This window comes from Rhopalosiphum maidis, chromosome 4, assembly GCF_003676215.2.
Source record: "Rhopalosiphum maidis isolate BTI-1 chromosome 4, ASM367621v3, whole genome shotgun sequence".
In the NCBI taxonomy this organism is placed as follows: Eukaryota; Metazoa; Arthropoda; class Insecta; order Hemiptera; family Aphididae; genus Rhopalosiphum; species Rhopalosiphum maidis.
In genome coordinates, this window is record NC_040880.1 from 9,023,061 (window position 1) to 9,049,386 (window position 26,326).

Here is a 26,326-nt window from a genome sequence, read left to right on the forward strand (position 1 = left end):
ATCATCCGCCTGTGTACGTTGTAGGTGGGTATATAAATATACAATGCGAATATTGACGGTAAATTTTGCTATTTCTACATAAACGTTCGACAAATAGAGCTAATATATGTGAAAAGTTTTGCCTGAACATTCGACGAGGGGGGGAGTTGTCTACACAAAATTCGTATCAAAATGATTATTATATATATATGTATAATATGCAAATAATATATATAGTGGTCCGTATGGCAGACGAGTTTTTTCAATTACATTTTTAATAGGACGTAGTACAGAAATAAATGAAAAATAGGTACTGTATAATATTCTCTGAGGGTTTTGGAATGAATCTGATTTACTTTAAGTGTTAATGTTATTAGGTTTGAAATTTATCGGTATACGCGTTGTCTAATGTCATATCGTGATTTTGTTTAAGGGACTGAAAACGCTCGTATTGCGTTTTTTTTTTTTTTACTGATGAATTGGCGAAAAAATACTGCGTACAAATGTACATTGATTAGTTTTTCCTTTTAGGAAGTATAGTCGGGCGTTGTGTTCACCACGCGAGCATATAAACCGTATTGTCCGTATATTTAATGTTTGGAACGATTTGGGGTTTCGTCTAATTAGAATGACCTCTTGTATATCATAATATGAGCCAAACATAAAAAATGGCGAAGCGCCGATTCGCTGTTGCAAAAAAATGATACTATATTATTATTATTATTATTATCACGAGTGATATGAGCGGATATGATGTGTCAGCGATTAACATTTGCACAATGTTTAGCGTAACTTTTTTATTCATTTGCTAATATTGTGATAAAATATTATTCTTATTTTGAATGATTTATTATTAAAAGTAGATGTTTTTTATTACAATACTCATATGATATGGTAACGTGACATGGCACCACATTTCAGTTTATTTCAATGACGAAATTTAATTTTACTACAATGTCTGGTCGTCATCTCCGAAGAATTAGTTCATACTATTTTCAAATAACATGACTGTTCAAATATTGCATGCGTATATTTTTATAAAAAAAACACTTTACTGTGCCAAACACGAGGAATACAATTGAATTATATATATATATATATGCATACACAATATATGTGTATATATTATGTATGTACTCTAATGAAAAAGGTTTGGATTTTTACCGACAGTTGTTCAACATAACGAGAAATAAAATGTAGAAAGAAAGCGAAAACGCGTTTGATACTAGTTTAGTCGATTGTTTGGTAAAAACGATGGTTTTAGTTTTTCTCATCCAGTTTATACTTAGAGCGAGTGGAAAAATATTACGTCCTTTCTGCAATAGTCACAATACCAAGCAGCAAACATTTTTATAAAACTTCCATCGATATTGCTTTAAAAAAATTCTGAGCATAAAAATTAATCATCATATTACTATCACTGTTCGTCATAACGATATTCACAAATTTGTGATGGCCATCTGTTTGAAGAAGAATTAAGATTTGTTATTTGTGGACGGAAAAAAACAATAAAATATGTGATTAATTTTTTTAAATTTTATTTTGATTTAAGCAACTGAATGAAACAGAAAATACCTACTGAATGGACTTAAATCAGGTCATAATTATAATTTTTATTTTACGTTATAATAAGTTGATATACTATATTACGTAGATGAGCAAAACGAGAAATAAATAGAAGAGTCACTTCAAGAGACCATGGATATCGATCCAGTACTCATATTTCTATTCTATATGATAATATGAAAAATGAAGTAAAAAATCATAAATAAAATTATGGATGTTTTTATTTTTATTTATTTTATTAAAATATAATACTTATTTGTTTTATTATATACCATAGTTATTGTCAAAACAAATGTTATGCTTTATACGACTTTTATTAGTAAGTATGTTTTTATATATTTTTTTACGATTTTCCAATAAAATGAAAAATTAAACTTTAGCCGGTGATGATAAGGAGTGAATTTAATATATTTCAGTATTACATTAAAACTCGTAGTTAATAGTTTTTTTTAAAAATATTCGATTTAATTATTACCTATAATATGAGTATATTATTAGTTATTTAAGTATACAATATACATATTATATTATGCTTTTAAGAGAAATTATGAATTTATTATTTTCTATTAGGATTAAGTTGCAATAGTTTAAAATAAAGAATATCAGGAGTCGAATCCTTGAAATATATTTAATTTTAGATTTGTAGGGTACCTTATGTTGGTTTTACGATAATGCTTTTTTTTCCGTGGATACTTTTACGGGCAGTGAAAATGATACGATATTTTTACGTAGTAACTTTAAGTATCAGTAATTTAAGTCTGGATGTTACTTTGAAGAGGTTATTTTTTAATAACAGTAGTTCTCTATAATGGACGTCACGTATAAAAAAGAAAGCATCGACAACTCAAGATAAAATATTAAAGGAATCTCGGCACCTGTGGTTTTAACCCAGACTTTGCTGAGAATCGTTTTTCGAACGTGGTAGTTTGTTGTATCGTATAATAATATGCTACTTTAGATTTAAAATTTATACTAACTATCTCATACCAAAGAAAGAGCGAGAGAAAAATAGTGTGAAGAAGCGAGGCGAGCGCTCGACATACGGGTATCTGACATCTGGATATAGGTAGTGTATATTATGGTATTTTTTTCTGTCTCTATATCAGGTGTGCCTAACCTTTTTTAACTTGTGGGCCACATTTGAAGTTTATATTTTATTCTGTTGGCCGTAAATACTTCACGGGTTTTTTTTTGTTCATTCTGATAAACGCGATAAATATAATATTATCTTTTTTCAATTTATCGAATTTATGACCTTTAAAATTGGTTGAAGAAAAACAAACATAAATTTCACACAATTTATTTCCATTAAATAATATATGTACTAAAATATTCTTTTTTTTATATTTAAATATAAATTATAGTAAGATATTTTGTAATTCATTCTTAAAAGTAAATTAAAAAAAAGTTTTTTTTTTTAAATTATAGTTATTATTTTTATTTATAATACCTATTCAATTTTTTTATTTCATAATACTTTCACGGGATGGTTGGGATACTTCTATGGGCTGGATCAGACCGTGGGCTGTAGATTGGCTTGAACTACATTATTCTAAATAATTGACATATAAATCATTATTTTGACCTGTACATTTTGTTTAGATAATAATATGCGCGAGTCTCAGCTCTACTACTAATATTATACACAGACGACCGATCTAAGACTGACCGTCAATTAATAATATGGCCCATCATGCCTGACGTCACTTTGAACTGTTGCAAAACGATATTAAATATAGTATTATTATTGTTACACGGGTGGTCATGTGCCTGTTTCAATCGTAATATCATATTATAATAGTAGTATTATACACCGTTATTGACGCTTAACGAGGTAATTATCATGTATAATATAATATTATTATTAATCGCATAGCAGAGCGTCGGTCCGAGAACATATTAACACTGCAAGTAAGTGTCTGTAGTCTCCGACTAATCACAATCGGACGGATAGAAAACGGACGTTATACAACAAAACAAATGAAACCACCCGAAAAGTTAAAGATTGGCAAGGCAGATAAACATATATACTATATGGGCGTATAATATATACGTATTGTACCAAGTATGGATAAGACGTCGATTCGTTTTCAATCGAAATTAAAAACTTGTATCAATACGGAATTGGAGATGCCCAATGAATAAGACTAAAAAAATAATTGTCGAAAATCGTCTATACACGTAATCATTATGTAGCTTACATAATTATTCAGTATATAGTATTATCACGCCGAATTCTGTTAAAAAAATGTGTTTCGATTCCAACTATGACCGTAATATACGCGTATAACCTTACCCTACCATTATCGATGCCTGCAAAATTTAATTTATGAAATTTTTAAGAAATAACTTTTTTTTAAAAATAATTTCCAAGTATAATTTATCTAAATCAATCACGATTTTTTTTTCAATAATTATTCGTAAAAATTAAACGTTACATATTTATGCAGCATTGTATAATATAACACGCCGTCTTATAATGAAATTATATAATTTTACCCGCGTACAACGTCTGACGGTTTAATGAGCACCTCCTCGAGTTCGTACTCGACATGCCACTGCAGTAGGTACTGATGAACGACGATACGATTCAATAACAATAATAATATTATAATATTTATATAAAAAAAAAATCGACGGTCGCGAGACGCGCCGCGACGGTCGGTTGGTTTATACCTCTCGCACTGTCTGAGCGTCCAGCTGGCGATTATCCACAGGGACACCATGAACACGAGCAACACCGTGCCCGGGCATATGGTCATGAGCGTCTTCAGCACGAACCTCGTGTTGAAGTTGATCCGGTTCAAGGCGCCTATGCTGCGGGAAGAAGCGTCCGTGAACAGTTTGCTATGCAGCAACATGACCCGGCAGATGAGGTACAGCCGGAAGAACATCGGCAGCGACAGCGGCACGTCGTATGGCACCCACCGGGTCTCCAGTTTACCGTGCTTGTTGGCCAGCTTGGTTTTCCACTCGAAGTAATATTCACCGGGAATCGGGTGGATCGCGCAGATCACCAGCTCCATCGTGATGGTGGCTATCCGCTGCCATGTCATCGCGATCCGCCAGTCGTCCGCGCAATTGTCAATCATGAACAACTGTAGGCGTAAAAAAAATGTAAATAATTACGGTTACACGTTATTGCAGTATGAAGTGAAGACGATGGATTTATATTATATATACAGGTATTGAAGTATCAACGGAAAGAGAGAACTCGATATTCACTAGTTGTTAGAACTAAATGTGTATAACAAGCGATTATATTTTGTATACTTATTATTGATATTTTTTTCAGGGGTATAGTAGAAAATTAAAAAATGTATTTTTTAAATATGTAATAACTCTATCGTTCATCGTCTGGTCGTTAGATACTTAAAACTTGAAATCTATAGAATAGTGGTAACTGGTATAATATTAATTACTATAATCAATAAATATCTGAAATTTTTAGTTCACATTTTGTTCGAATACGAAGATTTACCGTTAGTTTTAAATTTTAATACGGTTACATATTTTAACGAGGTAATTGAAATTCAATATACGACCCAGTCTGATGAATTATGACCGTATTTTTTGACTTGTAAAATATTAAAAAGCCATAAACCTGCGCGGTATCACTCAATAACTTTATTTTCCCATAAATTTTTAATTTTTAAGTAATTGAATAATAATTAGACATAAAAAAAAATGTTTTTCAATATTTTTAAAATCATAGAGATCCGGTGAGAGGGAGGGAAGCTAATATAGTATGGTCTAAATCATAGAATTCTCATAAGCCGCACATCACACACCCCGGTAATTTTGCTGCAGTTGAAATGAGCAGCCAGGGGAATGCGAATATGAAATATTTTTTTCTCTACCCATTCGACAACTATTTAGTTATTCTACGTACGGCATAGTTTTGCCAATAAATTTAATTCTGCAATAATACAGATTATTGTTATTATTATTTTGTTGTCATTGTGGTCATGGTAGCATTGTACCACGTTGTCGTATCGTATCAGGTACTAAATATACATCGCGTCGGCTGCTGCTCATTAATACAGTACACGTACGACGATTATTATCACTGTTGTTTTGTTTTATTTTATTTTATCGCCACCATACCACACGTTTATTTACAAAGTCCACTTGCGTTATTGCAAATGTGGTAACCCGTGAAAATATATGTTCGTTCCATCCCATACAATTTAGTATCATGCGGAAAGAAAAAATAAACACACGCGCTCAAAGAATACCTTATTGTACACGATTCGTGAAAAATAAATAGATTTTTAGTAAAATCGTCGTCACTGCATTGACTTTTTCTTCACAAAATACGCATTTACCGATGCGGCGTACCTAAAAAGGTCAGAAATAACGCGTAATCGTATGAACGTACCGAATAGATATGTACATGGAATCTTAATCATGATGGAAACAGCGAATTGCACAGGTCGTATAGTTCACACTGTAGTTATCCATGATGTATAGAACGTAATTTTTTTTTCATTTTTAGCTACAATAATATTATTCCTGATGGAATAGCTGTCACTTGATAAGTCTAGTGTTCTAGATCGAGTTTTTTCTTCTCAAAAATACTATAAACAACAAATGATCAATTGCCAGGTAAGATTCGTACTAAATATAGGTATTATTTTATCAAAATACACCATTAAACGCGATAACGACTACTTGGATTTATTTTTATCTCTAGCTCTGAAATTCAGATAATCATTATATTTTTCTTTAAATGCAAACATTCGCACTAAGTACATTTATCGAGAACACTTGATTCTGACGTGAAACCGACATCTGGAAGTTTGCTTGAGATCTTAAAAAGAATAGAGATTAACTGAAAAACGAATGGTAGAATATTTATTTTTTTTTCTCATCAAGAAATGAGATATTTTAAGAAGTGATTATGTATTAGTGTCTTTAGCAAAAAAAAAAAAAACAACTATGACTGCGATATTTTAACGAGTGTTATGGTGATATATTATGTTATTGTTTCCGATCAAACAATATGACATTTAATTACTGTCAAACTGGCTTAAAATATATTTGCTCGGACATCGGATAACAGTGAAAATCAGTGAACAAGTTAATTTGGAGATTTTTTTTACAACTTCTCATAACATTTATTTACAGGTAAATTTAAAAGTTAATGGTTAAATTGTGTGTTTGATTTTTTTTTTAAATAAAACGCATATTATTATAAACAGATGAAGTATTTTTGAAGTTTACTATCATACTTTACGAGAAATATTTTAAATACGATTCATTATTTTATTGTGTTAAGTATAAATTTATATTATTTGTGTTACAATTACGTCTACACATAATTAAAACGACATGCGTTTTTACAATTGTTTATGTACTTGCGTTTTAATAAAATAAAAATGTTTGCTCTTAATTAATAAAAAAGTAATTTTCAGGCGCTACCTCAAATTTTTTCTTTTATTTTTTGGTTTTTTTCTGATGGTTTATATTCGACAGCATTTTACTCTCAAGTCACGTCACGCCTTACGTTACTTCAATAAAAGAGCAAACATTGGAGGGCTATTTCTCCGATATATCAACTTATAGAACTTTTTTGGAGGTTTACAAAAATAAAACCACTATTGAATTCGGTATAAAGCTAACCTATTGAGATACTTGGAATAAAATATAATATTAAATCAACTTTTAAAGTTTGTGTAAAAATGAGTAAATGGTATAAAAACCAATGAACGTCAGTTTTAAATCAATAAACAGATATATAAATACCTATATATTACTTAGAAATCGTTCATCAACATTAAAATTGAAGAGATTATTATGTGAATAATATCTACTAATATACGTAATTGATCCAAAGAAAATTAAAATTAAAAATATGTTACTTACGTACAATATTAGGTATATAATTAATACTTTTAGTCAGTATTTAAGTTTTAAGCTATTTCGTAAAATCGATTTATTTGTTTTATATTGTTCTATGAAAGATATTAAATTTAATAATATTTTTTTTTCTTGTTAGTTGAATAATTAATAAAGACTAAGTAAAAATATCCAAGATCTAGTAATATAATTTATTTACCATGATAAATCTATTTAACATAGTAATTATTGAGTAGTTGGACTGTAATTACGTTAATTAGTAATTTTATTGTACATTTTATAATATTTTTATTATAGTTCAATGTTCATAGTTGAGAGGTTTGTGTTTAGAAAAATGTGGAATTAAATACAATAAACAATATATTTGATTTATATTTTTACATTTTGTTATGTACTTTTATATTAAAGGATGCAATATAATATTTTGCGTTATTAATTATTTAGAAAATATGCTTGTTACTATTAAATTAGGTTTGTAATACCTCCTTTCACCATAACCTTGCTCATTAGTGCCTATTAAACATTTATTTTACAAAATATTTTTGTAATTAATAAAGAATAATAATTTAAGTTAGAAATTATATAATAGTAATATAATATATTAATTTGTTTACCAATTGAACTTTAAAGTAAATAATATTTCTACAAGTGAAATGTTTATTATACTTTAAATTACATAAATTACACATTAAATAATTTATCAAAATAAAATATACTCTTTTCAAATCCGTCTAAATAATTATATTTTAATATAAAGTCATACTCTGCCGTATTAAATTCTTTATATTATATAAAAATGGACCCTTGGTCATCGCATCACGCGTGAACGGTTGGACCGATTTCGCTAATTTTTTTTTTTTGTGTTCGTAATTGTCAGGAAAGGTTCTTATGAAATACAATTTTAAGAAAATCCACCGGAAAAGTACGGAATCTGGATGTAAAAAAACAACAACAATAAATTGTATATCTATATACATAATTGTGTGGCTCGTGAGTATCCAGCTACCTGCAACCTGACCTTTTTGTCCGTCAATTGGCATGTATATATAAATATTGTTATGAGAAGTTTATCAACGGGTATGATGTTCTCGATGCATTCCGAAACTACTTAACCAATTTTGATGAAATTATGATTAATATGTGTAATTTTCTTCGTCAACTTATAATTCAGGAATAGAAATCCTTTACTGCACAATTAATATTGTAGTCCCCATACCCTCTTCCCACAAGAACTTAACAATAGTTTCACGTAAAAAAGTGTCAAATGGGACTTGATACAAGGGTCAAAATATTCTTTGTTGTTGTTTTGGACATTTCATTTAGTATATTTCCAACTATTCCTCTCTATTATTAGTATCGTTTAAGGTATCATGTTCAATAGCAATCGTCACGAGAAATAATTTAAATTTGTATTTTGAATATACAGTGTTGGCACGCATTATTGTGTATTATGCTAAACAACTTAGGGTAGAAATAAAATGGCTTAATACACAACTGTTTATGTGTGGTGTGTGTGTGTGTGTGTGTGTGTGTGTATTGTGCGTGTATAAATGAGTTAAAGCTGTAATATTTGCTTAGCAAAATTTGCGTGCAATTTCAGGAGAAGGGGGTGGGGTACTTGTTGCTGCATTAACTAAAGACTCCCGCTAATATTCACAGTTTTTGCTACCGGATAATTTCCATAGGGACTATATTTTTATTACTGGAAACGGCGATTAGAACTATTCCAATTATACATATATATTATATTTCTACGTCTTCCGGTTTGGTCAGGTTCACCATCAATAATTGCTGCAAAGGAATGTCTGGACCCAAAGTAAATTCCGTAGTGCGTTCTTTTAGAAAACTATAGTACCTACCCTCATTTTAATTTCCATATCACTCCATCATTAAACCATAAAGTTTGTAAAAAAAAAATATCGACTCCACCAAATTTTATTTATTCCTGTACTTTTATTGACCTTTTCCACGTACAGTGTTGTACTCAAACTAATATTTATTGCTAATAATAATAGTGTTATATTTTTATTACATTAATGTATAAAGCATAAAAAAAACTGAAACCTATCTTGTCTAAAAAATTATTTATTTATTTTCTTTAAATTAGTAAAATCTAATAAAATTATTCCAATAATATTAATTATTGTACAAAAAAAACCTTATCTCTAAATACCATAAAAAATATACTATATAATTTAAAAATTGTTTTTTTATGTCCACTATAGGAAATTCAAGTCAAGCGAAAAAAATAAATTACCATATAGATAATATTATTTATTTATTGCTGGTATAGTTTCATAAGATCATAAACATCTTACTTGTATCTTGAGCAATTAAAGTTGAAATAGATAATAAAAGGATTTTTAAGAAATAAAAAAATCGACTCTTCTTGGAAATCCATTATATCGTAGATCTGAACTTGGTAATGTCCATTGTTTATATTATATATGTAGATATTAACGGAATTCAATTTTAGTATAGTTCTTTTTATGTTATACGCAATAAAATAAAATAATGTTTTTAAAATTCTATTATTATATTAGATATATAAAAAGCATATAATTGATTATTTGTTAAACCTTTTATATGTGAATTAACTACTCATAAATAATACACATAATTTATAATTTAAATTAAGAAATACTTGATATTTTAGATAACTTAATTGCATACAACTACAATTATTGTTTTGAAATATTGCACAAAGCTCTAAGTGTGATATTGTCTTGTAAAATGTATTTTGCTTCTTAACAGATCCATGTGTATAAATTACGAACATTATTATACGCGAACTAACATTATAAACTATCATACGATTTATAATATAGATGTATATTTTTGGGATCATTATAATTTATATCAAGATGATAAAGTAATAAAAAAATATGAAACAAGAAGAGTCGGCCTGTGGGTTATTTTGAATATGTTCTACATAATTCTACTTTACGAACGAACTGTCTCCCTTTACACTGAGCTGTGTATAGATACTATTACGCATTTTAAATTCTTCCATCCGTTCATATAATAGTTACAAAATTATAATAAATTAAATAAATAAAAATACATTTAAGGAAAAAAATACACTGGGAGTTTTAGATGATCAATGGTTTGTTTTTATCCGTCTAAAAGCACAGACTTTCAGTAATGGTTACTTTTGAATAGCTATAAATTGAAATATTTTTTTTACATGATGGTTATTTAAAATTTCAGTGTGTACCGGGATTTAGGTATGATAACCCTATAATACTATAACCCAAACTATAATAATATTAAAATAATAACACAAAAGACAGTAATATGAATGTCGCTAAGTTTGATATTTTAAAAATGGCAACTAGAAACGAGAGATGACTGTTAAATACGACCCTTGTGACTAATAACCAAATCACTCACCGTGTCAACCAAAAATAGCTTTGTTAAGTAAAAGTGACTTATCAGATAATGTGGTTTTTATGTTTTAGGAGAAATGTTTCAAATGCATTTTCAGGGTCCGTCGATATTTCTTTGATTCTTGTTTACCAACAAGAAGATTTGTTATTTTTCGTACTTTAAACTAATACCGTCCAATAATTTACATGTATTCAAGGGTAACTCGATACTGAAAATAAAGCCAAATGAAATTAACACAGAATACGATCCTTCTGTAATTCATTTTATTTTAGAAAAAGGTCATATGTAAAAGTAATAATATGTTATAATAATTTTAATTAAGAAGACGAAATAATTTAGATTTTGAGCGATACAAAAATGTTATTGGTTTTAAAATAATGGATGTAAAACTGACAGTCCATTATCATATCATATATTTGAATATATTATTTTTTAATTTTTATAAATGTAGTACTTAAGCATTCAGCATTAAATCAATTTCCACAATTTTTGTCCATATAGTTTTTGCAGTTCAGTTTTAGTTATTTATTATATAAATTAATTTAAAATTTAAAAGTAATAATTATATGTTAGTTGAGTCATATAACATTTTAAACATAAAATATTTTTAAAATTGATTATAAATCATTATATTTCACACTTAAGTAGGTAATATAATTTTAACAAATATGTACAGTTTTGAATAAATATTTATAATAAATTATTAATACGTATTATTTAATAAATAATTTTTAAATTGAGGCTGAAACTTAAAATATTATTGCAATATATATAAGTTATTTATCTAGTGTTATTGACATTTTTAACTATGAAGATAATAAATTAAGTTATTCGTATATGAGTTAAATGTAAGAAAAATATAACTTATTTTTTTTTATTAAATGCTGATTTAAATGAAATTTATTACTACAAGTTTTTACAAGTATAAATGTGAATAATAATAATAAAAAAATATGTTTAAGTTATGTAATAATTTTGAGTGAACCATATAATAGTTATTATTTTATGATACCTACATGACTTAAAGTTAGTAAAAACTTTTCTTTTGTTGATTGTATTCTGTTTGAAATGAATAATAATGGAACATCCTAAGCTAGAGAGAAACCTCCGATCGAGTTCCTGGAGCAAATGAAACTACTGAAATAACATTTACACCTGACATCAGTGGTTACATTGTGTAAAGTAAGTTTTCAAGCAAAGTTTTTGAAAAGATTTCTTTTCAATGTTTCCGGTTACTCGATATTGTATTTTGAATGTTAGTTAGAGTGACGTATATTATTTTTTTCTTTTGTTAATACAGTTGAAATTTTGAAGGTCGCTTGTACAATTTTTTATAGTACATAATATACAAGGGGTTCTAAGCTTACCTGTACTTCGAGTGCGTGGTAGGCCATGATCAATCCCAGCAGAATGATAGTGGATACGGATATGAGCGTTTTCAGTGAAGTAGAATAGAATGACGTCTGTAACAGAAAGCACGTCGGAAATAAGTTTTTGTCAAATATGTATTTTCATAAATCACATTTGGCTGATGTGAGTTGTACGTGTATGAAAATTTCTACATTTTCTAGTATGTATTTACTATACATTTTACTGTAGCAAAAGATGTGTGATTTTCATACCTATTTTTTTTCATATTTTAAATACGTTGTATACTTTTATGCTATACCCGGAGTGACTGAGTTATTCAAAATATTGACCTGACCGTCTATAAAGTATAAGCTATCAGTTTTATATCATATTATTCATTGCAAATAATATGAAATTGAAATATTTTATACATAAAAAAATAAATACACGTTGACTAAGAATTGATTTAAGTTTGCAATAATTTATTTAATTATTGTGTTTAATTTATTACACTTTAATGGGTTTAGAAAAACCACATTGAATCATATTTGTACATCTGTGTAATAAAATATAAAACAGTTATGAGTATATAATAGTTTTTATATAAATATATTTTATGTTGTGTTTTCATTATTTTTTTCATTTTAAGCTACCTCTATTGCTAAAACTATATCCTATACTCTGGGTAATTATATACAAAATATTGATTTATTTAAAACTAGATGTATCGATTATATTGATGCCATTCAAAAATTGTTTTTAAATGAAAAAGTTGTTTTCTAACACTGATGTTTGATGTTTACATAGATCATACATGTTGTCAGTTCTCAATGTATATGATCCATCGTATAATTTGTTGCCATATATGGGTTGCATGTTTTTTCATATATCTCGGTCTTGTCATCTCGGTCAAACAATGAGTTATGATCGTCAGCGGACGTATTAATTCGCGTGTATCATCGTCGTTGCTCTGGAAATGGCAGTGAGTTTTTCGAGTGGAGGGGAACAAAGACAACTTTGTCATCCATCATTTCTCTACCGGAGGTCGAAGTTATCGGGTGAAGAGGAAGAGAAGGAAGGAAGAGAGGAAATATATGTAATATATATTATACACTCACGAATATATGTATTATGTATACATGTATAATGTATATATATATATATATATATATATATATATATATATATATATATATAAATAGATTTATATATGTGTATGTATATATATATATACAATATTATACAGAAGATACTTGTGTGACCATGACAGAATCGATTTGTTTTTTGTGTACTTATTTTGGATGGATCCCAAGAATTTTTTATTTCTCAAACACACAAATGAAAATTATTTTCCAAGAAAACTATGATGTTTCTAAGTAGATCCATTATCTAAGTTTTCAACCAATATAACTTATCGGTGAACGGGATTGTTGAAATTGTCCAAATCGAAAAAGACAGGAAAAAGATATAGATGGTCAAACGTTATTGAGTTAACTGAAAGTTTAGAATGGTACATGGACTTTTAGAGAAAATTGATATTGTATACTGTCAACTTGTGTCTATATCACAACAATATGCTTCATAAAGTTTTAAAAAGAACCGTTTTTAATAGTTAAACGATATGAAAAAGCACACGATTTTTAGTTATTTTTCGAACTATTTACGCTAATCACATTATAGAATGATTGAATGAAGTAGTTTAGTTTATTATATGTAGTCATTATTTCATAACCCTTTCTCTGCTAAATTATTTTTTCACAGTTCATAGCTCTATGCTGGGATTAAATTTTATTTTTAAATATTTTTTTTCGAATTGTTTTAAATGTTGTTATAGTTCAAATAATAATTATAAATAAAAAAAAAAAATTTCTAGTAACTTTTTTAGCAGATATTAGTTAATTAAGTTAGTGATTGGTTCTCAAATATTCGATAATGAACTATTATTTCAGTTTATATAATAATGACAATTCGGGAACCCTGGAAAATCAAATAAATTATTTTGTTTATAACTTTTTTAATATTTATCATATATATTTTTTTTATTGTCTCTTTGAATTCGTCTAACTATTTACCATTTAATGATATTATCACATTATCGATAATAGCTTTTTTTTGATTTTTAAAATGATAGGACGCATATGTGCGTCCATAGCAGTAAAAGGGTTAAAAAATATTTAGTTTAAGCTTTATAACCACTTCATTGTTATGAAAACATGACTTGTGCTTACTTATTTTAATTTTTAAATAATGTAACTACCTAAAACAACGTACTTGAACAATGTAAATTTGTAACAGTCTAAGTCCTTAAGTATCTCTTTCATAAATATTCTTTTGACCTTTGAGTTTCATGAATAGTCTTAAACAGTGTGTGGTCTTAAGATGCTTGTTAATTAAATTCTATGGTTACAAAAAATAATTATAACAGTCAATGAGCGTTTTTTTTTATAATTACAGACAATCTATATATCTAAATGAAATACTTATTTTTGAGTTTACACAAGTTATTTGAACTAATGGTTTAGCTTATATACTATCATTTGTAAAACTCATCATTACAATTTCAGTGGTTTAACCTTCATCAGTCATTTTCAAAATTGTTTTCAGTATGATTAACGTTAGTGGTAATATTATAGTATTTCACCCCATACTTTCCGTCCTGATATTGTTCTCAGAACTATTTAATTTTCCTGAACTAGACCATCTTTCATCAACTACAAGATTAAAATACATTTCCTTATTTTTAATTTACCATTTAAAATGCCCAAAGTTTATTTTATAATAAGTGGATAGGTATTGTATGTTTTAACTAACTGATTAAATGTTGTAGTGTTAAATTTTGTTGAAAACTTATAATTTTTCTTAAATTTATAAGTTATTGAAATAGTTATCTAATCTTTATAGTACGATCGATAAGTTCAAACATATAGTTATTTCAGAGTTTTCAATTATTACGAGTACGGAAATTATAACCTAATGTATATGTTTATTTATTTAAAATGTACAAATAATAATTAAAATACTATCATTATATAGAATTTTTGTTGAGTATTCACTATGCTATTAGCTACTCAATTTATTACATTGTACAATGTACTTATTAAACTTATACAAAATATAATTGTGTCATGATAAAATGTATACAAAACATTTGAAATAATTTATGGGTCTTTATTTTATAGCACTTTTTAAACAACAACAATGAATTGAAATATTAAAGCAAAATTTAAAGAGAAAAAATATTATATATTTATAATATTATACCTATTATATAATATTATGGTCGATTAAAATTTTTTGATAGTTTTTAAAAACAGCATATCGAGGTTTTATATTATACGATTCATACGAATATGTTGTTTCCATGTGAATATGTTAATTTGGATGTTAATATTTTTTTTTTTTATAAATGAAAAAAATAACTTGCTGGTTATTACACGTGTGCCTATATACTACCTACGTGAAAACAAATAATCGGCCAACACACACCGGGGGATTAACTTCGAACGGAACATAGTATGTACTGTATCACTATGTATAGTTGAGCGATCGAGGGACGTTTGTCGCGATCGTTACGTAGGTTTTCGAACTCCAAAAGCGCAGCAATGTAACTGTGAATATGTTTATATATAAAAAAAAGTGCCATTTATATAGGTATACGTTATTACCGGTGTGAAATATATACCGCCGACATCGGTGAGAGGGGATTCAGTCCTCGGTGTTCATAAAACATCATCCGAAGTGCTAAAGCCAAGGTTTTATGCGTGAACCTGCAGGTCCGTCCATACCTGCACGTCCTATATATTATTATATGCTTGCAGGTACGCGTTTCTTTCTCGACCATTTTTATTTTCAGATTTCTTCTTGGATTAGGTGAGATCGGTGTGCAATAAAACTAACCCGGGTCTCTGACCGAATAATCTTTTTTCCTCCACGCTTCGTGTTTTCTTTCGTTTAATGACTGTCATATTATATAGTCGTGCAGTGCATTTATTTTCACCCCACACATAAACCCATTTAAACGACTCCGGGAGGTATACAGTGAATATAGGCGTAATCTCAGTCGGCAAAAATAAAAACATAAGCCCTATTATAATATGCGCATAGAAAAATGGAACAGACTCCAAACATTACACACACTTGACCTCTATTTACACGAGATTTTTAGTTATTCGTATGAAATATGCTTGCGCGTATGAACCTATAAAATATTTGTATAAGCGTAAAAAAAAATAGTCATTCCAATAGCGAATTAAACGATTTTATCAGGTGTTTTTTATCACACATTAATACAACTCATTATTGGCGATTGCACAGCTCATATAGTCATACATAAAATACATACAAGAAGCTCCTATATTTGTATATTGTTTATTTTATTGTGTATATAAATTACATTAAGTTTAAAAATTAGATTATATAGCAAATATAAAAGAAATCAATGTCACCTGAAAAATTCATTTTAGCTAAATTAAAAATAATAAATTAATAAAAAAAAAAGAAACGGACTACCTGGTATACTATGTAGGTAAACTTGAGTAGGTCATTTTTTTTTGCATTAAAATTACCTTGAGCTGTTACATTTATTTTTTTAGATTACGAGTATAGCATCTTTTATTTTAATATTGGGTGTATGTGTGTTAAAAATAACAATTTTTTTTTACTGTTAATCGTGAGTTGTGTATGGGTACTTATGTTCAAGGTTGAATGCATTTGTAAGTATGTAATGCTTTTGGAATAATGAAAAAATGATTTTATAAATAAAATAGTAATTTATTTATTTGATTTAAATTAACAAAAGAAACAATAGGTTTTAACATTTTATTTAAGATAAATCATGTAATTTTATTGAATAAATCATTTAATTTATATTTTTAATAATATTATAACTTTATATAATATACTATAATATAAGTATACCTTTTAAAATTTGTATTCATTTTAAGACATGACCTATAACGAGAAATGTAGTTAAAATTAAATTTTACAATTTATATAATATAATAATTGGGAGACTGTCATATTCATTTGCTGATATATTTTTAAAAATAAAATTACTGAAGTTGCTAGTTTTATGGTCTGAAATCTATACATTTAATATAATCTATTAATTATCGTATTACTTTCGTAGCATCGGGAAAGAATTAGTTATATTTGAATTAAATTAATTTTTTCAATTTTTTTTCTCATACATGTATTATACGCATAAAAAATATACAATATAAACATAATTAGCCAATATATACTTATATTATTATTCTTATAAAATAATAGAATAATAGAACCAAAATAACAATAACAAATTAAGTTGTTGTTAAAACTCATAAAAAAATCATACATATCATCTAGTAATTTATGTGTCTATAAAAGTAAAAAATTGAACAATGTTATTGTTTGTTCTTTTGTTTTTATAATTATTGATTTTATTGTATTTGTGGCACATATAATACGTATACTAACTTAAAATTTAATACAAGTTCAATGGAATATACATATTATTTAAGTATTACATTTATTACACATTAGACTAGTATCCAAATTAAGTAAAATTACAACTCTTATTAAATTTAATTTCTAAATAATAAATTTTCAATTACTTTATACTGTCTTTCCACGGCGATAATAATTGTAATATATATTGATATAAATATAATATAAAAATGTATGTGATAATTTGATATAATGTATTGGTATGATACGAGCAAAATATATTATAAATATAAGTTAGTATTAAATTATACTCCAGATGGATTAAATACAGAGTATTACATTTTTCCTATTATAGCTGTCTTATTTTTTCAATATTTCATACGACAGACAGATGTATTTGTTTGTGTACTTTAAATACAATATATTATACGAATACGATGTCCTTAAACGAAACTTTTTTAAAAGACACAATATAAACAGGAAAACACTGAGCACAGAATATTTTTCATCAAACTAATGCGCTGCACAATTCCATACTATGTGAGTTATATGTTTCGGGTGTTTTGAAAAATTTATAATTTTTGTATTTTTGGCTTTTTATGCATCGTATATTATGTTATCTCTAGTTGTTCTTAACGAGCATTTGAGTGCGACCGTTAACTATGATATGCGATAAAAAAAATGTATAATATATTACATCTCTACACATTACACATACGCATATTAGAGAGACGCGTTTGTACAATAATACCGCTTTCCGGGGGTGTGTGAACGACAAAAACATACATCACGAACAGGAAGAGATTGGTGAGCTCCCTGAGCCAAAAAATCTCCACCACCATTATTCAGCGGGGGCAATAGGGTGTTGGCAATTGTTCAAGTAACAGTCTGTCTGTCGGAGAAATGTCCCCGCGTGTATCCACATTTACGTATGCGCCTATTCACCACCAATGCTATCATATCCACTTTTTTGACAGCCAAGCATTTTTTTTATCTTCACATCCCTCTTCTCAAAACCGTTTGTAGACACAAATTTCATTAAATTTTTCGATTGAACAGAAGGATGAAAAAAAAAATGATAATTATAAATACACGAGATTTTACTCCAGTTCATGCTCAACTTAACATTTTTACTAATGCTTTTTTTTCCGTGTCAAATGTGTAACATATTTTTCGGACCCTTTCTTTAACGATACCCGGCGCTCCCATTGGCGACATTACCTCCCCCGCCCATCCTACAAACCACCCGACTGCCAGTCCTCTACCGCGTTCACCACGACCACTATATGCCATTAATAAATTAACCCAGACCGGTCGCCTGGTTTAGGTCTTTGGTTCATTTATTGATCTTTTACTAGTCGATATAATTGGTGTCGTGCCAGTTGTGTATGCGTTTTATAAAAATTAGTTTGTGTTTTTTTTTTTTTTTAAATTTATTTATATATTTTTTTATAATGCTTATTTTGTTATAATTGTAGACTAAAATTGTGTATTTGGTCATATAGCTTACAATTATTATGGATGGAAATTGAAGAGAATTCAACAGATGGTAATATTTAAAAACATTTATGACACATTTACATACAACGTTTTTACAAACTATTAATACATTTAAATATATAATGTAATTTTCCAAAATGTTTATATACGTAAGTATATTTATATCAACTGTTTAAAATTTCCACGATTGCATTTAGCATACTAATGTACCAACTACCAACTACAAAATACAAATATTAAATACAATGAAAATGATTTTGAAATTTATTTGTGCATTTAAATACAAATATACTATTTTTACCATTTCATAATATTTTTAAAAATATTAGATAAATAATAAGCACAATAATGAATGATTGTGTAAATTTAGGTTACCTTTTTTATGTTTAGAAATTTATATTCGAACCTAGATTTTTTTAATATTTATTAACTTACATTTTTTATAAAACATTATTTTTATTGTCTGAAGAAATATTTCTATGCCCACGAATCGTATTTTAAATGTAATAACTCCCTTGAAAAAGACTGTAAATGAAAAAGAATGGATTATTTTAAAACGGAAATTAAAAGATGCTTGATGAATGGTGAATAAATAACACTTTCTGTAGTAAAAACAACAAAACCGCAACAAAAAAAAAATAACCTATAACAAAATTCAACCAATGTCTGTTGTAAAAGGACAGATAGGACATTGTATGGCGCCAATGCTTTTAAAATTAAATGAAACGTGTTTGTTTAAAAAAAACTACAATAAGCTTAAAAAAGGATATTTTCATTATTACAATGTTTGTTGAAGTATACGTCTTAGTATGCCAAAGATCTTAAAATGGTTTTTTATACAGGTATTTATATCATGTTTCAAAGTTATAAGAAAGGTGATTAAATTCTTGAATCTGATTCCTAACACTGATTCAGCCAATAAATGTATTATTTAAAATCATATTAAAATGAGTAAAAATTTATTTTATTTATTTAATACAAAAAAAAAAAAAGAAATAAAGTGAGATGTGGCTATAGTTAAACTTTTTTATTTTTATTTTAGAGATTATAATTTTATAAGTTATATATTATTATAATATGTTATGTATATATTGAATCACAATTCGCTTATAATTTATTTATATTTAGTAAACTGTGTACATACGTTTTAAATTATTAAAACCATTTTTTTTATGGTAAGTTAAAAATATAAGAGATCAATTATTAAGAAAAAAAAATTAATACTATGCTAACACTATTTTTATGAATATTGTATGAAAATACATGTTTTATTTTCGAATTGTTTTGATAAATATAATTAAATTAATACTTAAATTAAAAATTAACTTAATATAATTTACTTAATTGTTAAGAATATAGTAAAAGCATATACTAACTATTTTTTATCAAAAAATTATATCATGCTAATTACTTAATTATTACAAAAAAATAAAAGCCAAATTTAGTTTAAAATGGCTCGTTTATAAAACGTTTTAATGGTTTTGACGCCAAATTCTTATTTTTTTTTTAGTTTTCACTATAATAATTATTATTAGAAAGATAGTACAAAAAACATAGGAATGAATCAGGAATGAATCTAAAAATGTACTTAATTTCAAATTAGGGTACCAAAAAAGAGGCGTGTAAGCATTATCCTTTTGTTGAAAGGCTGGTTAAATGTAATAATAATTTGGTGAAGATATTACTACGCCATTAAAATTGAGAGTTTTGGAAGAACTTGGTAGTTATTTAAGTTTGATATGAAATTCGATAATAATTTCTTCACGCCCATTTTGTGCACACATAGTTAAAAATTCGTAAGCATCGTTAATAATAATTGCATAATATTTTGCTTTTTATGTATCTAACTAGACTATATTTCCAATAATACCTTCACAGAAAAATTGCAAACATTCAAATGTATTTATTAAAAGAAAAGCGTAGAAAATATTGTAATTTTATAAGTAATGTATTTATATTTTTTATTGGTTTATTTATACAACAATTTTTTTTTCACTATAAATTGAACGATATTATGAACGAGCATTTATCCACTTAAATATTTTTAAATATAACTATTATATACATGCAAAATTCATATTGAATATATTTTCGTTATTTTAAACTGAAAAATTGTCAGTGTCAGGTGTTCCGAGTACTAAATGGTGGACGAGAGAGTTAGGGTAATATTTTATTTTTATGGTAAAATTAATTTTATATAAAAAAATGTAAAGTTTAAGAATAAAATAATATTATATTAACAAAAATTAAATGCGGTTTCTTTATTTCAGTTTATTTAATTGTTTTTAGTTATACTTGTGGTGTTTTTTTTTTTATAAATATATTTTGTATACAAAATATTGTTGAAAAAGTAGTTTTCAAAATTCAATTGATGCAATCATGTAAGTACTGAATTATATTTGATCTAGTATATCGGAATTAATTTCTGATCAGAGCCGTATAAACTGTATCATTTGTTTGTTTAGTATAAATGTATATCAAATATATAGAAATAGTTATAATGTATTTACTACACAATTAATTCGATTAAGTTTTATAAAAATGTGACATTGAATAAATGAAGTTTTAACGAATGAAGTTTATGTCATTCTTTATTTTGAGGGATTACCAATTCATCATTGGTTAAAATACCTAAATAAAAATTGATCGGCTTAGGGAAAATCAGTTAATGATCACTATTGTCATATGACGAAGGTTCACACAACAGTTTATATATTAAACTTATAAAAAATTATTCATTCAACACAGGCAAGATTGTCGTCAATTACCTATATCAATTAGAATGTTATATAATTGTATTTTATTTTTACAACTGTTTTATTCGTTGCTTAATTAATTAGTTGTTATGTAGAACATATTATACAACACAATTATTAATGAATTTAATTTACTTGAGTAGTTATTATAAGTATTGTATGTTACTATTGATTAATAAAAATAATATAACGAGTATATTATGCGATGCCAAGTTTTATTTTAATGTTTAAAATGTCTTAATATTATTTAATTATTCCCATTAAATTTGTAATAACGTAGAATAATGAAACTTTGTAATTTTGTTTAATAGTGGACACAGATTTTTCAAATAACTGAAACAATAATTAAATTTCGAACGCTATTTATTTAACTAGTGCCAAAAGAAGAAAAGAAAATTAAAAAAAAAACCACGCACTTAGAAATCATTTCAAGATAATGAAACTAATATTAAAACTCGCAACCAAGTCAAAATACAGAACTGTGCTGCAAGTAACATTAACTTTCTACTCATATAACAAAAATTGCAGACTTTACGCCGTTTATTTATACTACCCCCGGAACCGTGTTTTATCTTCCACAATATTGCAGTTCTAATAATTTAATCAGTCCAATTTTCTGTAAAACTAATTTAAACTCCTCGTGAAAAACAAAAGTGATAAAAACGGGACGCAGTCATCAGGTCGTTATGACATGTATACATCAATCTGAAACCTTGACCCTAAACCGCCGTACAGTAAAAGACTAAAAATTGTCCATTTGTGCATAATGTGTAACACATTATTCCACCACCGCTGTATAGACCTGTAAATCATACGGCGTTATAATCGTGTGGAATACGGTATAGCCTTCACCCGATTTCCTAGCACGTGGCAACCGAATATTGGAACAACATAAACATAAAAAATAACATCTGGCTTTTATAAAGCAGAATGGAAATATAAATACGTAGTTTGATACATAAACATTACCCGGTGTTTTATTTTGTTCGGTTTTTATTGGTCGAATTCGTATATTTCTTTTATCAGCGAATACAATTATTCAACAATAATTTCAACCTTTTACGCACCGTGTCATTAACTATGTAGGTATTACGGACGTCACACACGATATATATAGTCCTTAAGGCGTGCGTACACGCGCACAACGTATGCACATACACGTGATACGACGGTATGTATACATATATGTACCTATAATAGTATATAATACTCACGTTTCCGTATTATATATTCACATAATCATTTTTTCCCAACGTTTCTTCTCCACTGAAACATCGGAGGTGGATATATAAATCGAATATATTTGCGGGTTTTGCGCTATGTGGTATTGGTACCACATACTATTCCACTTATTATGCTGACAGGGACGGATCGGATGAGACGTGGTGGGCAGAGATATATTATAGGTGTTAGATGCAAATTCAATTTCGATTCCGGTCAATAAAATTACCCTATTATATACCAAATGAAAATCGGGTATAATTTATTCCTTGACGGTCCCTATTGGTATTGGAATTTATCATAAAAACGTAATACGGATATGTGAATATATAAACCGACAATGGCCGTTGAAAATGTAACGGACATTAAAATAATATTGTATTATTGTTATTATTAAAATATAGACTTGCATGTCATTTTTAATTTGGAAACACGATTTTAATCAATTCATCTATGCCTACTGAAAAATAAATTATTATAATTTGGTAACAAGTTTGATTTTTCCGATAACATTCTTTTTCCATACACTGTCTACTGTGTGTCTAGAATATACAATATTTTAATTTATGTTTATTCCCCTATGATGTATGACACAAATGGATAACGACAACAATAATTTAATATCATACGTTATATTATAGAGGAATATTCTTGATTATCAAAATGTATATTATATTATGTGAACGTGTGCTAGCCGTTAAAAAATAACTAAATTTTATTTTTAAAACTTCCATGAATCACATTTTTATGAAAGTGCGTCAGATTGCATTTCAAATAATATTATATTTGTGAGTTTTAAATTATTTTAAACAAATTGGAACTAATGGCTGTGACTAATTATTATGTTTATGATTTGTCGCAAATAATAAATCAAACAACTGCGTTGAGATGGAGTGAAATTTGATACAAAATAATTTTGTTAAATAAAAAATTTTTATATGAGTTCTAGTATTTAAGTAAAATTTTCGAAAATAAAATTCAATTATGTAAATATTTTAATAACTATAGCTTTAGTTTAAATAAAAAATGGTATTTGTTATTATGGTATTGATTGTTTATAATGGTGTACACTTACAACTATCTAACAATATACTAAATTAAACTATAAAACAATTAATAAAAACATTTAAATAACGATTTACATATATATAATAAATATAAACACATTTATAAAATTATTTTATTGTTTTGAATATTTTATTTATCAGCTATATAAACTTGAAATTAAAATAAGTACATTTTTATTTTATAATACTTAACAACAATAACTATTTAGATTTTCAATAGTAAATATAGTTTAACTATACTATATACATCATCATAGATGGACCGGTATATTTTCTGAAATTTTAATATTTCAAAAGTTATGTAGATAATATTTTGCAGTAATTAAATATTTTTATTTTAAATAGTTTTAAACAATTTTGAAAATCGTACTAAATTCTTTTATAGAGTTTCGTCGGCGTATTTCTTCAAACAACACAAACTTGGCTATGCCATTACGGTAAATGTAAAACGTTTTGCGTACAAATTCTTTGTGTTAGAAACTTTTTAACGGAACTTAGAATCTCAAAAATACTAGAGTTCAGAAATTTTCTTGAAATTAGTTTTACTTTTCACGATATTTTTATTATAAATTCATTAATAAATATTTTAATAATATTGCGATTTTTGATAAGGTTGTAAAGATATTAATTGCTAGAAATGCAATCAACAAACGTCATTATAGTTCTAAATATTTTTTTGTACTTTTAATTTTATCTAGGCTATATTTAAAAATTTGATAACCAGGTACCAGGGGTAACCAGTGTTTTGTAGTAAAATTAACTTATAATATCACGAAAAACAAAAACAAAAAATATTTTAGTCATTTTTCTGAGTTGTTACTAAAAAAAAATTATCTAATTAAATTATTATAATTGATGGTTAACGTTAGATCACTTTCGATGTTTAATACGGTTAAAGTATTCATGCTAAGTATAATGATAATATTATAAATTACAATAAAAAATTACAAAATGTAAAAATATAATATTAAATGTAGGAAATAAATTAATGCAGTTTCGAGAGGATTAAAACATGGCATCTCAAAAAAAAAAAATTAACCAGCCCCTCAAAATTAGTTACCTGTCAACAGTCCACAGTTGTTTCCTTAAATACGTCTTTCCTAAAAGTTATTATCAGAAATTAAGAAATAATTTTTACGTTGAGCATCTTTTTTTGGATGTTGGTTACTACCAAAATTGTAAATATATCAATCAATCAAGTATCAATTATTATTGGTATATTTTTAATAATGATATGATATTGTTATTTTATTTTCCTACATTTATTTTTATTTTTAGAAATGTTCCATGTATTTGAAATTTTAAAATATTTGTTATATAATTACTCCTTATTGTAACTCGGATTGTTATAAAAATTAATTGTTATTAGATTTTTGAGATAATTCATGTTAAATTTTTTTTTGTGACGTTACAAATGTACTACTAATGTTTATTTAACAAAAACACAAGGAATTCTTTTGTATATTAATTATAATTTATAATCGATCGTTAAATTGTGGGTGTACTAGTTAATATGCTGTTCCATGTAACCCTGCTATTTAATGTTCAATCTCCATTGTTTGAATTTAATTTGAACTTCTCTAGCATTGTAATAATTACCAATAAAATGCTTTTATAATCATTTTAAAATGAAAAATAAAACTACAACATATAATATAAGCTTATAGATTTTACAAATGTGTATATATTTTGAGCGATATTGATAGTAATAGAAATTTATATTTATATACATTTTTGTTTTAATTTTTTCAAAAATTGGATTTTTAAGTATAATTATTCTAATGCATGATATAAATTATAATATGTTTAAAGTCACTTTTGGTGGATATCTACATATTAAAGAGAATAAACTTAACTATTATCTTATATTAATACATATAATTCGCACACAGTAGAGGGAAATAAGGAATAATTTATTTATTCTGAGTACCCACTTACCTACAGTTCAATATTAATATGTTATGTAAAATATAAATATTAACTATTAAGTTGTATTTTGTACTACATTCAAAAAACGAAATTGAAAATGAACCATAGCATTTACTTGTTATTTTTTTTTTTTAATGTAAGTATTTCGAATATCTATGAATTAAATTATCGTACCAAGGAACATTAAGACATTATAATGAAGAAACATAAAAGATAAAATAATAAATACATTAATACATTAAGCATTAAACAGATATTAACAACAATAATCACTTAATA

General features: G+C 26.7%; 1 protein-coding gene across 5 annotated transcripts in view; it reads right to left on the bottom strand.

Moving 5' to 3' along the window:
* Positions 1-26,326, bottom strand: part of LOC113550088 (small conductance calcium-activated potassium channel protein) — a 245,212-nt gene that overhangs the window by 22,194 nt on the left and 196,692 nt on the right. For all 5 annotated transcript variants that reach the window (XM_026951714.1, XM_026951718.1, XM_026951717.1 and 2 more), the window contains 2 exons: positions 12,165-12,260; positions 4,222-4,643 (listed from right to left, as the gene is read on the bottom strand). In XM_026951714.1, the coding sequence (XP_026807515.1) occupies positions 4,222-4,643; positions 12,165-12,260 (518 nt within the window). The remainder of the gene's footprint in view (positions 1-4,221; positions 4,644-12,164; positions 12,261-26,326) is intronic.